Here is a 16,687-nt window from a genome sequence, read left to right on the forward strand (position 1 = left end):
GCACTTTATCACCATAAGGGAAGACTGATGCAGCAGAAAGAGTCTCAGGATTTTTAGTACATTGCATATCCTAGATTTAGGTATTATGGTCCTTTCATGTACCCTGCAACTACATGTTAATGTATACCATTTTTCTCTCTCACTTCCTGCTATGTGTTTAAAATGATTTTATACACTGTGTGTTTAGAAAATTTTACCTGGCACTTTGAGTCATTCTGTTCTATGATCTCTAGGCTGACTTGCCTAGTAGTGTATCGGGTAGCTAGGACTGCAGTAAGATAATTTCTCTTTGGGATGTTCAGGTTATGCATACTGATTATATTTCAGAGAATAAAGAATTTTCTATCAAGGCATTGTACCGAAGTATATTAAGTGTAGAAAATCTAAAGTTAGAATGTTCATATAATTTATCATGTAAACAAGGATTACTCAGAGTAAAAGAGGCTGTTAAAAATAATTAAAATTAATTTGCCCCAGTGGTAAGCCATAATTTTTTAGAGAAGAATGGGTTACCTACCTAAAATTAAACTCAAGGTAGGATTTCAGCAAACTTTGTAAAAGCCAGTAAAAGATAGTAAATATTTTAGACTTGGTAGGACATATAATCTGTTACTACTCATCTCTGCCACTGCAGTGTTAATGCAGCAATAAGCAATATATGAACTAATGGAATGACTGTTTTCCAAAAAAATTATTTTCTAAAAAAATCACATTATTTGGTCTAAGAGTTGTTTGTAGTTCACCAGTCAGTATCCTAGGCAACTAAACAGAAATATTTCCTAAATTGAAATGATAAAATTGAAGAACAAAATGATAAATGATGAAAGAGTAGAACAAAAGGGTAATAAAGTGAGAGTTGAAATAGAGCATTATAATATAATTTAGGGGCTGGGGATATAGCTCAGTGGTAAAGCACTTGCTTAGCGTACACAAGACTCTGGGCTCAACTCTTAGCAATACAAATAATAAAAAAAAAATCCTAGCAGTGCAAATAATTAAAAAATATAGATTCACATTAATTCTTCACTTACCTGTAATTTCTGCCACTGCATCTATCAATTTCTTGAGTTCAATTTTTCCATTAGCTACAAAAATATTCAAAATTAGGCAAAAATACCAGTCACATATAAATCAAAAAACACAGAGGTATATAGGGAAAGAAGAGACCAACCAAAATCCATTAGTTCAGCCATTTTATATGACAACTATAAGAATATAAACAAATATACATAAATATAAAAATACAAATATATACATATTAGCTAGGGGAGGGTCTTTGTTCCTTTTAAAAAAATGATCTTGAAAGTACCTCTTGAATTTGTAGATTGCCTTTCTATCTTATAGCGAAAAATTCTAGTGATCCTATAGCAACTTTTCAGCACTGGTCTAGCCACATTTGTCAGATACAGGTTTTTGATGAGTACAATGAGACTACCTTTCCTTTAATTGTCAGAATTACCTTGGAATTGCTGCTCACATAAATTTGTGATCTGCTTTTTCTCTTAACATTGCATTTGGGTATCAAAATAGATATGTATTTCTCTCTCACCTTGAAAGAAGGGAGGAGTAGATATTTTAAATAGTTTCCATTACTTAAAAGCCTTGTAGCAACACAATAAGTACAAATAAGACTCAACAGTTCATTGAGAGGTAATGGGTTAATCAAGATCCTACAGTGATGAATTGAATGTATAGATTTGCTCCCTTCATGTAGAACTTCACAAAGACTTTGTACGACACTCTTAATTATAAAAGAAGTTAATAAATTAAAGGAAACAGTGAACTGAAGGAAAATATTTTGTCTCATTGGGCATAAGGATGAAAAATGGTTCTAGGGGGAATTTTAAGGGAAAAAAACAATAGGAAGATGGCCAAGTTTATACCTCTGTATTGAGTATGAATCCTTTCAGTGTGTCACTGAAATTGGCCACTATGGGACTGGTCATTACAAAGTGAATATGATTTCTGCCATTACCTTCTTGGAAAACAGAAGACTACATGAAAATGACTAGAAAACAGTACTTCTGGTTTGACAACATACTAGTAGATTTGGAGCCCTCTGGTTGTATATTACTCAACTGGAGTGGTGGTGGGGGTGGGGAGTTCAGCATATACTTGAGATTCCTCTTTTTTAATTAGAGCTTTATATTTATATAGTTGGGCACTGTAGTTATATAGAGAGCTTTATATTTATATATTCTTAGTAGTCAGGTTCATTCTGACAAACTCATACATGCATTAAATTCAATTTCAATTCATGACCTACCAATATGTCTTCCCTCTTTGCCCTCCAATCCTCCCTCCCCTCTCTCCTTCTCCTTCCTCTACTCTATTAGACTTCTGTTTGCTCATATGTTTATTTATATTTGATGGGTTCTTTTTATTGATGCATAAAGGTTAAATTTCCTGTGGCATATTTATATGTGCATATAATATGACTTACTAAGAATTCATTCTTAGCTGGGCATGGTGGTGTACAACTTTAATCCCAGCAGCTCAAGAGCCTAAGGCACGAGCATCACAAGTTCAAAACCAGCCTCAGCAAATCAGCAAGGCCCTAGGAAACTTAGTGAGACTCTGTCTCAGAATAAAAAATAAATAGGGCTGGGGGTGTAGCTCAGTGGCATCCTTGGGTCAATCTCTGATACTAAAACAAAGAACAAGAATTCGTTCTGCAGTGCCTCCCCTTTCCCATCCTTCCACTCTGCCTCTCAACCTCCTTCTACATTATGGATCTTCTTCCCTTTGTGTTCTCCTATTCTCCCCTCCCCCTTTCCTTTATTTTACTGTAGCTTCTGTATGAGAAAAAACATTTGAAATTTGAGTTTTTGAGATTGGTTTAGTTCACTCAGCATGAGACGCCCCATTTCCATCCATTTACCGGAAAATGCCATAATTTCATACTTTTTTATGACAGAGTAGAACTCCATTTTGTGTGTGTGTGTGTGTGTGTGTGTGTGTGTGTGTGTGCGTGATCACAATTCTTAATACATTCATTTATTGATGGACATCTGGGTTGATTCCATAGTTTAGCTACTGTGAATGGTGCTACTGTAAACATGGAATGACTATTGTTGAAGATAATTTGGGAAAATACCAAGGAGCGGGATAGATGGGTCATATGGGTCATATGGTTCCATCCCTATTTTTTTTGAGGAATCTCCACACTATTTTCAGATTGGTTGCACTAGTCTGCAGTCCCACCAACAATGTACAAATGTATGTTTACCCCCACATCCTCACCAGAATTTATTATTGTTTATATTCTTGATCATTGCCATTCTGACTGGAGTGAGATGAAATCTTAGTGCAGTTTTGAATTTCCCTGATTGCTAGAGATGTTGAACATTTTTCTCATGTGTTTCTCCTTTTGAGAAGTTTCTATTTAGTTCTTTTGCCCACTTATTGATTGGGTTATTTTTGTTTGTTTATTTTTGGTTTTGGTGGGCGTTTTTTGGTGCTAAGTTTTTTGAGTTCTTTATATATTCTGGATGTTAATTACCTATCAGAGGAGTAGCTGGTCAAGATTTTCTCTCATTCTGTAGGCTCTCTCTTTGTGCTCTTAATCATTTCCTTTGCTGTATAGCTTTTTTAGTTTGATTCCCATTCTACTTATTAATTCTTGGTTTCATTTCTTGTGCTTTGTGGGGTCTTATTAAGGAAGTTGGTGCCAGAACCTATGTGATGGAGGGAGGACTCTATTTTTTTTCTAGCAGTTGCAATGCTTCTGGTCTAATTCCTAAGTCTTGTATCCATTTTGATTTGAGTTGTGTGCAGGGTGGGAGATAGAGATCTAGTTTAATTTTTCTATCCAGTTTTCCCAGCACCATATGTCAAAAACAGTCTTTTCTCCAAAATATATTTTTGGAACCTTTTGCAAATATTAAATGGAGATAGGTATGTGAATTTATCTGTGTCTTCTATTCTGTTCCATTGCTCTTCATGTCTATTTTGATGCCAATACCTTGCTGTTTTTGTTACTACACTTCTGTAAGATAATTCAGATAAGGTATGATGATGCCTCCTGCTTTGCTTTTCTTGCTTAGTATACCTTTGGCTATTCTGGATCTCTTATTCTTCCAAACAAATTTAAGAATTGTATTTTTCTAATTCTGTAAAGAATGTCATTGATATTTTGAAGGGGATTGCATTGAATCTGTATATTGCTTTTGGTAGTAAGGCCATTTCGAAAATATTGATTCTACCTATCTAAGAATAAGGAATGCGTTTTCATGTTCTGAGATCTTCAATTTCTTTCTTCATGTCCTATAATTTTTATTGTTGAGCTCTTCTGCCTTTTCAGTTTGAATAATTCCCAAGTTTTATTTTTTTTAGATTATTGTGAGATGGTTTTCCTGATTTCTTCCTTAGTTGAATCACTGTTGGAATATAGAAAAGTTATTGATTTTGGGGTGTTGATCTTGTATCCTGCTACTCTGCTGAACTCATTGATAAGTGCTAGAAGTCTTCTGGTGAAGTTTTTTGGGTCTTCTAGATACAGGATCATGTCATAGGCAGACAGAGATAGTTTGATTTCCTCTTTTCCTATTTCTATCCCTTTGATTTCCTTTTCCTGTCTATTCACTGAGGACTATATTGAATCAGTGTAGTAAGAAGTGGACAATCTTGCCTTGCTTTTAGAGGAAATATATTTAGTTTTCTGCATTTATTATGTTGTTTTTGATCATGGTGTATTATCTTTTGATGTGTTTTTTAATACAGTTTACTACTATTTCATTAAGGATTTTGTAAAATTCATTTTTATTGCAAACAAATGGGATACATCTTGTTTCTCTGTCTGTACATGAAGTAGAGGCATACCATTTGTGCAATCATACATTTACCTAGTGTAATAGTTTTTGATTCATTCTGTTATTTTTTTCTCCACCCTTCCAACCCTCCCACCCCTCTTATCTGTCTATAGAGTCCCTCCTTCCTCCATTCCTGCCGCCTTCCCACCCCCTCATTGTGTGTCATCATCCGCTTATCAGCAAGATCATTCGTCCTTTGGTTTTTTGAGATTGGCTTATCTCACTTAGCATGATATTCTCCAACTGCATCCATTTGCCTACAAATGCCATAATTTTATCCTTCTTTATGGCTGAGTAATATTTCATGTTATATATATATATAATATATATATATCACAGTTTCTTTATCCATTCATCAGTTGAGGGGCTCTATGTTGGTTCCACAATCTGGCTATTGTGAATTGAGCAGCTATGAACATTGGCTGTAGTATGCTGATTTTAAATCTTTTGGGTATAGGTCAAGGAGTGGGATAGCTGGTCAAATGGTGGTTCCATTCCAAGTTTTCTAAGGAATCTCCACACTGCTTTCCAGAGTGGCTGCACTAATTTGCAGCCCCACCAGCAATGTATGAGTGTACCTTTTTCCCCACAACCTCGCTAACACCTGTTGTTGTTTGTATTCTTGATAATCGCCATTCTAATTTGGGGTGAGATGGAATCTTAGTGTAGTTTTGATTTGCATTTCTCCTATTAAAGATGTTGAACATTTTTTCATATGTTTGTTGATTGCTTGTAGATCTTCTTCTGTGAAGTGTCTGTTCATTTCCTTAGCCCATTTGTTGATTGGGTTTTTTGTATTCTTGGTGTAGAGTTTTTTGAGTTCTTTATATATTCTGAAAATTAGTGCTCTATCTGAAGTATGAGTGGCAAAGATTTTCTCCCACTCTGTAGGCTCTCTCTTCGCATTGCTGATAGTTTCCTTTGCTGAGAGAAAGCTTTTTAGTTTGAATCTATCCCAGTTATTGATTCTTGCTTTTATTTCTTGAGCTATGGGAGTCCTGTTAAGGAAGTCTGATCCTAAGCCGACATGTTGAACATTTGGACCTACTTTTTCTTCTATAAGATGCAGGGTCTCTGGTCTGATTTCAAGGTCCTTGATCCATTGTGAGTTGAGTTTTGTGCAGGGTGAGAGATAGGGGTTAGTTTCATTCTGCTGCATATGGATTTCCAATTCTCCCAGCACCATTTGTTGAAGAGGCTATCTTTTCTCCATTGCATATTTTGGCCCCTTTGTCTAGTATGAGAAAATTGTATTTCTTTGGGTTTGTGTCCATGTCCTCTATTCTGTACCACTGATCTACCTGTCTGTTTTGGTGCTAATACCATGCCATTTTTGTTACTATTGCTTTGTAGTATAGTTGAAGGTCTGGTATTGTGATACCCCCTGCTTCACTCTTCCTGCTAAGGATTGCTTTAGCTATTCTGGGTTTCTTATTCTTCCAGATGAATTTCATAATCGCTTGCTCTATTTCTGTGAGGTACGTCATTGGGATTTTAATTGGAATTGCATTGAATCTATATAGCACTTTTGGTAGTATGGCCATTTTGACAATATTAGTTCTGCCAATCCAAGAACATGGGAGATCTTTCCATCTTCTAAGGTTTCCTTTAATTTCTTTTAGTGTTCTGTAGTTCTCATTGTAGAGGTCTTTCACCTCTTTTGTGAGATTGACTCGCAAGTATTTTATTTTTTTCGATGCTATTGTGAATGGGGTAGTTTTCCTAATTTCTCTTTCTGAAGATTCATCACTTATGTATAAAAATGCTTTAGATTTATGCATGTTGATTTTATAGCCTGCTATTTTGCTGAATTTATTGAGGAGGTCTAGAAGTTTTCTGGAGGAGTTTTTTGGATCCTCTAAATAGAGAATCATGTCATCAGCAAATAGTGACAGCTTAAGTTCCTCTCTTCCTATTCGTATCCCTTTAATTTCCTTGGTCTGTCTAATTGATCTGGCTAGAGTTTTGAGGACAATGTAGAATAGAAGTGGTAAAAGAGGGCATCCCTGCCTTGTTCCAGTTTTTAGGGGGAATGCTTTCAGTTTTTCACCATTTAGAATGATATTGACCATGGGCTTAGCATAAATGGCCTTTACAATGTTAAGGAATGTTCCCACTATCCCTATTTTCTCTACTGTTTTGAGCATGAGGGGATGCTGTATTTTATCAAAGGCTTTTTCTGCATCTATTGAAATAATCATGTGGTTCTTAACTTTTAGTCTGTTGATATGGTGAATTACATTTATTGATTTCTGGATGTCGAACCAACCTTGTATCCCTGGGATAAAACCCACTTGATCGTGGTGCACTATCTTTTTAATATATTTTTGTATGAGATTTGCTAAGATTTTGTTGAGAATTTTTGCATCAATGTTCATTAAGGATATTGGACTGAAATTTTCTTTCCTTGATGTGTCTCTGTCTGGTTTAGGTATCAGGGTGATATTGGCTTCATAGAATGAGTTTGGGAGGGTTCCCTCCTCTTCTTGTTCATGAAATACTTTGAGAAGTATTGGAATGAGCTCTTCTTTAATGGTTTTGTAGAACTCGGCTGAGAATCCATCTGGTCTCAGACTTTTCTTTGTTGGTAGGCTTTTGATGACTTCTTCTATTTCATTACTTGAAATTGATCTATTTAAATTGTGTATGTCCTCCTCATTCAGTGTAGGTAATTCATGTCTCTAGAAAGCTGTTGATGTCTTTGAGATTTTCTATTTTGTTGGAGTATAGATTTTCAAAATAGCTTCTAATTATGTTTTGTATTTCACTTGTGTCTGTTGTGATATTTCCTTGTTCATTCTGAATTTTAGTAATTTGGTTTTTCTCTCTTCTTCTCTTTGTTAGTGTGGCTAAGGGTTTATCAATTTTGTTTATTTTTTCAAAGAACCAACTATTTTGTCAATTTTTTTGATTGTTTCTTTTGTTTCAATTCCGTTGATTTCGGCTCTGATTTTAACTATTTCCTGTCTTCTACTACTTTTGGTGTTGCTCTGTTCTTCTTTTTCTATGGCTTTGAGCTGTAGTGTTAGGTCGTTTATTTGTTGATTTTGTTCTTCTTTTATTGAATGTGCTCCATGAAATAAATTTTCCTCTAAGAACTGCTTTCATATGTCCCAGAGATTTTGATATGTTGTTTCTTTGTTCTCATTTATCTGTAAGAATTTTTTAATTTCCTTCCTGATATCTTCTGTTATCCATTCATCATACAATAGCATATTATTTAATCTCCAGGTATTGGAGTAGTTTCTGTTTTTACTATTTCATTTATTTCTAATTTCAATCCATTATGATCTGATAGAATACAAGATAATATCTCTATCTTCTTGTATTTGCTAACAGTAGCTTTGTGGTATAAAATATGGTCTATTTTAGATAAGGATCCATATGCTGCTGAGAAGAATGTATTCACTCTTTGTTGGATGGTATATTCTATAAACGTCCATTAAGTCTAAATTATTGATTGTGTTTTTGAGATCTGTTTTCTTTGTTCAATTTTTGTTTGGAGGATCTGTCCAGTGGTGAGGGAGGTGTGTTAAAATCACCTAGTATTATTGTGTTGTGGTCTCTTTGATTTCTGGCATTGAGAATGATTTGTTTGATGTATATGGATGAGCCACTGTTTAGGGCATAGATATTTATGATTGTTATGTCTTGCTGATTTATGTTTCCCTTAAGCAGTATGAAATGTCCTTCTTTATCCCTTCTGACTAACTTTGGCTTGAAGTGCACATTATCTGATATGAGGATGGATACTCCAGCTTTTTGGCTGTGTCTATGTGCATGGTATGTTTTTCCCCATCCTTTCACCTTTAGTCTGTGGGTATCTCTTTCTATGAGGTGAGTCTCTTGCAGGCAGCATATTGTTGGATCTTTCTTTTTAATCCATTCTGCCAGTCTATGTCTTTTGATTGATGAGTTTAGGCCATTAACATTCAGGGTTATTATTGGGATATGATTTGTATTCCCAGTCATTTGGCTCATTTTTTTTTTTTTTTGACATGACTTGATTTCTCCTTTATTTGGTTGTTCCTTTAGGCTAGCTCCTCCCTTTGCTGATTTACATCATTGTTTTTCATCTCTTCCTCATGGAATATTTTGTTGAGAATGTTCTGTAATGCTGGCTTTCTTTTTGTAAATTCTTTTAGCTTTTGTTTATCATGGAAGGATTTTATTTCATCGTCAAATTTGAAGGTAAGTTTGCTGTGTATAAAATTCTTGGTTGGCGTCCATTTTCTTTCAGGGCTTGAAAACTGTTGTCCCAGGCCCTTCTAGCTTTTAGGGTCTGGTTGAAAAATCTGCTGATAATCGTATTGGTTTCCCCCTGAATGTAATTTGATTCTTTTCTCTCTCGGCCTTTAAAATTCTGTCTTTATTTTGTATGTTAGGTATTTTCATTATAATGTGCTTTGGTGTGGGTCTATTGTAATTTTGTGTATTTGGAGTTCTATAAGCCTTTTGTACTTGATTTTCCATTTCACTCTTATGATTTGGGAAATTTTCTGATATTATTTCATTGAATAGATTGTTCATTCCTTTGGTTTGTTTCTCTAAGCCTTCCTTAATTCTGATGATTTTTAAATTTGACCTTTTCATGATATCCCATAGTTCTTGTAGATTCTGTTCATGATTTCTTACCATCTTCTCTGTTTGTTCAACTTTGTTTTCAAGATTAAATATTTTGTCTTCAATATCTGAGGTTCTGTCTTCCAGATGTTCTCTCCTATTGGTTATTCTTTCTATGGAGTTTATAATTTGGTTTATTGTTTCCTTCATTTCAAGGATTTCTGTTTGTTTTTTTTTTTCAATATCTCTAACTCTTTATTGAAACGATCTTTTGCTTCCTGTATTTGCTCTTTTAACTGTCGATTGGTGCGATCATTCAATGCCTGCATTTGCCCTTTCATCTCATCATTCAGTGCCTGCATTTGCTCTTTCATCTCCTTGTTTGCTTCCCTGATCATTTTGATTATGTACATTCTGAACTCCCTTTCTGACATTTCTTTTTTTTTCCTTTTTTAAAATTTTATTTTAATTAAAAATCATAAATTTACATAGGGCAATGTTGTTTGATTCATTCTGTTATTTTTTCCCTTCCCCCCCTCCCCTCCCACCCCTCTTTTCCCTCTATACAGTCCTTTCGTCCTCCATTCTTACCACCCTCCTTATCCCTAACCCTAAACCTAACCCTAACCCTAACATTAACCCCTCCTACACCCCTTATATGTCCTCATCTGCTTATCAGTGAGATCATTCGTCCTTTAGTCTTTTGAGATTGGCTTATCTCACTTAGCATGATATCCTCCAATTTCATCCATTTGCCTGCAAATGCCATAATTTTGTCATTCTTCATGGCGGAGTAATATTCCATTGTATATATATGCCACAGTTTCTTTATCCATTCATCAACTGAAGGGCATCTAGGTTGGTTCCACAATCTGGCTATAGTGAATTGAGCAGCTATGAACATTGATGTGGCTGTATCTCTGTAGTATGCTGATTTTAAGTCCTTTGGGTATAGGCCAAGGAGTGGGATAGCTCGGCTGACATCTCTTATGCCATGCTGTCGTTCATTTTATTGCTATACCATCTAGGTTTGTTTGGGACATTTTCTTCCCTTGTTGTCTCACATTGTTCAGGTATTTACCCCTTTAATAGTGAAACTCTGGGATATTGCAGATTTCCTCTATTTACTAATATTGTCTCTGTAGATTTCTAATAACTCACCTCTTAGCCTTCAGTAGCCTGATGTCTTGGAGGAACTTGATAATGCGGTGCTCCACTAGGAAGCTGGCCTTCTGTGGGTGGTGGTCTTCAGGTGGGGTATATTCTCCAGTGGCTCTGAGTTGGTCCTGAGTCTCTCAATACCTCCTCTTCTTGGCTCCTGGGTCTTGTCAAAGGTCCTCTAGCCTCCTATAGGTGTCTCAGGAAGGGAGTTGCCCTTCCAATGATGATGGCCATGTCCTGAGGAGAAATTCAAACTGCCTGCACCAGCCTATAAAGAAACCTCTGGCTAACTCAGTGATGGCGACAAACCTCGGCGTGATGGTCGGGCGGGGTTGTTCAGTGATGGTGTCTGTCTTTGGCCTGGTGGTTGGGCGGGTTGGCCACCTGCCGCCCAGCTCAGCAAGGCAGGCAGGTTTGGTGCCCGCCTTCTCCCTCCACAATGCAAGCGGCATACTCACCTGCCAACTTGCTCCACTACTGCAACCAACCAGTGATGGCACCAACCTAGGTGCAGTGGTCAGGGGGTCGCTCAGTTATGACGTCTGTCCTTGGCCTGCTGGCTGGGCAGAATAGCTGCCCGACACCTACCTCCCCAATGTAGGTGGCCTGGTTCTACCTCCCTGACGTAGGTGGCCTGGTTCAATTGCCGGCTTGCTCCGCAATTTTCATTAAGGATTTTTGCATCTGTATTCATCAGGGGTATTTGGTCTGTACTTCTCTTTCCTGGATGTGTCTTTGGTTTTAGTATCAGTATTATACTGGTTTCATAGATTGTATTTGGGAGCGTTCCCTCTCTTTCAATTTCATGGAATAATTGAGAAAGCCTGGTGTTAATTCTTCTGTAAAGGTCTGGTAGAACTCAGATAAGAATCCATCAGGTCCCTGGGCTTTTCTTTTTTGGAAGGATTTTGATTGCTGTTTCAATTTCATTACTTGCTATTGGTCTGTTTAGGTTTTCTATATCTTCCTGATTCAATGTGGGCAGGTCATATCTGCATATAAATTTGTCAGTGTCTTCCAAACTTTCCAGTTTATTGGAGTATAAATTTTCAAAATAGGTTCTTGTAATCCTCTGGATTTCCCAGGGGTCTGTAGTGATATTTCCTTTTCCAGTTCTAATCCTGTTAATTTAGGTCTTCTTTTCCTTTTGGTTAGTTTGGCTAAGAGTTTGTCAAGTTTATTTATCTTTTCAAAGAACCAACTCTTCGTTTCATTTATCCTGGGTATTGTTTCCTTATTTTCAATTTTTTTTCATCTCTTATCTTAATTATTTCCTTTCTTCTACTGATTTGGGGGTTAGTTTGTTCTTTTTCTAAGGCCTTGAGGTAAAGAATAAACATTTCTTTGGGATCTCTTGATTTTTTTTTATATGTAAGTGCTCAGTGCTATAATTTTTCCTTTTAGAACTGCTTTCATATATTTCCAGAGATTTTGATATGTTGTGTCTCTGCTCTCACTCATTTCTAAGAATTTTTTGATTTCTATTCTCCTTTCCTTTTTAAGTCATTCTTCATTTAAAAGAGTCTTGTTTAATCACCATGTGTTACTGATTTTTTATTTTATTATTATTGTTTTTCCTGCTGTTGCTTTTTAGTTTCATTCCATTATGGTCTGATAGGATACATTGAATTATATCAACCTTTTTTGTATTTGCTAAGATTTTCTTTGTGTACTAGAATATGATCTATTTTGGAAAAAGGTTCCATGTGCTGCTGAGAAAAAGGTAAATTCAGCTGTTTGGGGGTGGAATATCTGTAAATGTCTATTAGGTCCATTTGATTTATAGTGTTATTTAGGTTGAATATATCTTTATTGGTTCCATGGTTTGACGATCTATGTATTAATGAAAAGCATGTGTTGAAATCTCTCAGTATTATCGTGTTGAGGTCTACCTGGGATTTAATATCATGGAGTATTTTTTCATGTAATTGGGTAAATTGATATTTGGGGCATAAATGTTTACTATTGTTATATCTTTTTGTTAGATTGTTCCCTTTACCAGGAATGTAGTGGCCATGTCTCCTCTGATTAAGTTTTGTTTGAAATTGGCTTTGTCACTTATGAGAATAGCTATTCCTTCTTGTTTTGGGAGAGTCTACATGCATGGAATATTTTTTATATTCTTTTATCTTCAGTCCATGGATGTCTTTGCCTATGAGTCTCTTATAACAGTATATTATTGGGTCATGTTCTTTGATCCTATCTGTATCTTTTAATTGGAGAATTGAGACCATTAATATTCAGTGTTAGTATGGATATGTTTTTATGGTTTCCTGCTATTTTGAATTTTTATGCTGCATTTAATCCTATCTTGATTCTCATTTAGTGTATCATCATTCTATTGAACTTCCTCTCTTTAGAAGTTTTGAGAATTTTTTTTTTAGTTCCTCTGTGAGAAGTTTATCTCTGAATATATTTTTTAGTGCTTGGCTTGGTGTTCATAAGTTCTTTTAGTTTATTCTTATGATGAAAATTCTTATTTCCCTCTCAAATTTAAAAATGAGCTTTGCTGGGTATAGTAACCTTGGCTAGGTATTATTCTCTTTTAGAGCTTGGAATATTTTCAAGTCCCTCCTTGATTTTAGGGTCTGAATTGAGAAATCAGAAGGAAGCCTTATTGGTTTACCTCTAAATGTGACCTGATGTTTCTCTTTTAATATTCTTTTCTTATTTTCTATGTTAGACATTTTTAGCAGACCTTATTGCAAACCTGTTTGTTTTACTGAAGATAATATTTGAACTCATTTTGTTTATTATGACATTTTTATTATGATATGTCTTGAAGAGTTTTTCATTTGAATAGGTATATTTGGGGCCCTGTAATCCTCCTGTATGTGAATGTGTGTCTCATTTCTGACATGGGAAAATTTCTATAACTATCTCATTGAAAATGTCCTTTATGTCTTTAGTTTGTATCTCTGTGTTCTCTTCTATCCCAGTGACTCTCAGGTTTGATCTTTTAATGCTGTCCCAGAGTTCTTTTATATTCTGATAATGTTTTATAATTTTTCCCTTTATAGTATTCTGTGTACTCAAGATCATAAACTCTGTCTTGAAGTCCTGAAGTTTTGTCTTCATGGGGTGAAGTTATATTTTATATGCAATCTAATCTGTTAGTGATGCTTCAGGTGAATTTTTAACTTGATTGTATCTTTCATTTCTAGGACTTCTGTTATGTTATTTTCACTGTTCTAGTTCTTTATTCAAGTGATCTTTCATCTCCTGTAAATGCTCTCTTAATTATTTATTCCTTAGATCTTCTTTTAGTTCAGTGAACATTTTAATTAGTTTTTATAACTTCCTCTGAGATTTCATCACTGTATTGGGATCCTGTGTTGGGGAATTGTGAATCTGGGGAGGAGATTTGTTTGCCTGTTTTCTCATGTTTTCAGAGGTCTTAAACTTATACATCAATTGAGACGGGTTCCCCTACTTCTTTTTTACATGTGTCCTCTTGTGTGTAATTATCTTATTTGTTCTGGGACTTTTTATATATGAATAGATGCCAAGTGGTGGAACCTGAGTTCCCTCTTTGGTTGTTCCTCCTTGGGTCCTTCTGTTGTTGGTTTGAGGCTTTTATCTCAATTCATTGAGTTGGAGCAATGTCATGGCTCCGGTGGGGTAGACTGTGTGTAGAGTGAGATTCACAGTCACTTAGTTGAGATGTGAGTATTTCTCAGCTGCAGGATCTCTATTTTGTGATCTTGAATGTAGAGAACGAATGAGTCCCCATCATCATCTGATCCTACAGTACAGGCAAAAGCCAATCCTGGGAAATATTCCTTGCCAAGAGGCAAGGATGTGAAAAGTCTTGATACTCAGCTCTGATGCAAATAGTTATCAGATATTCCAATACAATCGGTTTTCTGGTACAGAAGGATAGCTCTATATTTCTCTGTAAATTTGTAGTGCACAGAGAATCCTCTTGATAATTTCAAGACTTGAACAATTTACAAAGATTTTGTAGTTTAACTTCCTGATAATGAGACCCTATATAATAAACATGCTGAGTTACTTCTGGGTCACTGTTCCTCCATCAGAGGACAGTGTCCCACTTGGCCCCAGCTTTACTTAAAAATGTCTCTGTGTAGACTGGGATCCTAATTAGAACAAGTCATACTCCATGCACATATGTCAAAATACACTCTAATGTCATATATATCTAAAACAAAAACAAAATAATAATTTTGGCTTGTAGAAATAAAGGAAAGAATTTATGTTCACATTGTTAGCTTTGCAGAATGATCTTGTTGACATCAGGTAAAACTATTTATAGAAAATCTCACGTACAAGTACACAGTGCTCCTTTAAGACACTATATAGTACTTAACAACACTCACCATCGGGTGGCAGACTTTCTATAACATCTTCTTGCTCCTTTTGTGTGAGATTGGTTCCCAGGTATTTTAGGACAGTGTCTAGATTATTGGCCTTCACACTTCCTCCTTAGGAAACATCCAGGAATGGAACATGAAAAAAATGAGTTTAAAATATGAAAAATATATTTTTGCATAAGTTATCTGAACTGATATATTTCACATTACTATAATAAAGGCAAAAGAAAAAATGCACTTTTGTGATTATTACTTTTCTATTTGAACTACTGTTTAACTTAAGAGCATTCAATAACCCACATGGAATCAGAATTAGAATCTCTTCCCTTAAAACTTAACTTAGTTATAAGCCTTCTAAGGAGGGCTAAGCTAAAGCATTGATTATTGATATCACCAGGAATAGTAAAGAGCTTTGATGCCAGGAACTTTATTTATTAATATATTACCACAGAGTAAAGATTATCATTACAGTAAAGATTTTATGATAATCTTAAAAATATAAGCAGAATCTCATCACTTTTTATGGGCTATTAACATAAAATTAACCATTTTCAGAGTATGTTCATAATGTTTTATAATTATATCATGTATATTATGAATGTACTAAGTATAGAGATATTCTCTTTTCCTGGAGAACACTGATACACTTTGTATACTATCATAAATGGAATTATTTTCTTCACTTCTTCTCCTATTGTTCATTACTATTGTGAAGAAACTCAGTGAATTTTTTTTGTGTTTATCTTATACTTCTATAACTTTGACAAAAGAACTTATTAGCTCCATAAGTTCTTTTGTACATTTTTGAAATTTTCTGTATATAGGATCATGCTATCTGTGAACAAAGGTAGTTTTACTTCTTCCTTTCCAAGTTGGATGCTTTTTTTCCCCTAATTGGTTTGCCTAGTATTTTCAGTATGATGTTAAAGAACCTTGGTGAAAGTAGGCATCCTTGTCTAGTTCCTGATGTTAGGAGTAAAGTGTCCTGTCTTTTACTATTGACTATGATATTAGATATTGGTTTTTCATAAATGTCATTTGTCATGTTAAAGAAGTTCTAGTCCTAGTTTCCTTTTTTTAAATCATAAAGCATGTTGGATTTTGTCACTTTTCCTACATCAAGTGAGAAGATCATGTAATTTTTCCTTCATTTTATTAATGTGCTACATTGATTTTCTTATATTTCTTACTTTCCTGGAATTAATACCTCTTGGTCATGGTGTATAATCCTTTTAATATGCTGCTAAATGTGGTTCATAATTGTTTTATTGGTGATTTTTGCATCTGTGTTAATAAGGGATATTGGAAATGTTCTACTTTTTTTGTGTGTGATGCTTTGTCTGAATTTGCTTTCAGACCTCAAAGAATGCTTGTCTCAGAATGAGTTAGAAAGTTTTCCTTACTCTTATATTTTTTGGGAAGAAATTATAAAGGATTGGTGTTAATTTTCCTTTATATAGAGCTTGTTTTGGTCATCTTTTTCATTGCTGTGACTAAAAGATCTGATAAGAACAATTATAGAGAAGGAAAAGTTTGAGGGTTCGCCGTTTCAGAGGTCTTAGTTCATACACAGCAGGCACCATTCACTGGGGCTTAAGTGAGGCAGATCATCATGGTGGAAGAGTGTGGCAGAAGGAAGCAGCTCACATGATGATCAGAAAGCAGAGAGGAACACTCCACTCTCCAGATACAAAATATAAACCCCAAAAGCATGCCCCCAATGACCTACCTGCTCTAGCCACACCCTACCCACCTTCAGTTATCACTCACTTAATCCCATCAGGGGGACTAATTCACTGATTGGATTAAGGCTTTCGC

At 35.3% G+C, this 16,687-nt stretch overlaps 1 protein-coding gene across 1 annotated transcript in view; it reads right to left on the reverse strand.

Annotated features, from left to right (window-relative positions):
- The window catches only part of EFCAB3 (EF-hand calcium binding domain 3), a 483,726-nt gene that overhangs the window by 398,193 nt on the left and 68,846 nt on the right, over positions 1-16,687 (reverse strand). The window contains exons 17-18 of the mRNA XM_079134930.1: positions 14,876-14,980; positions 1,032-1,085 (exon numbers count right to left, since the gene is read on the reverse strand). Of these exons, the coding sequence (XP_078991056.1) occupies positions 1,032-1,085; positions 14,876-14,980 (159 nt within the window). The remainder of the gene's footprint in view (positions 1-1,031; positions 1,086-14,875; positions 14,981-16,687) is intronic.

This window comes from Sciurus vulgaris (genome assembly GCF_902686455.1).
Source record: "Sciurus vulgaris genome assembly, chromosome: 3".
NCBI lineage: Eukaryota > Metazoa > Chordata > Mammalia > Rodentia > Sciuridae > Sciurus > Sciurus vulgaris.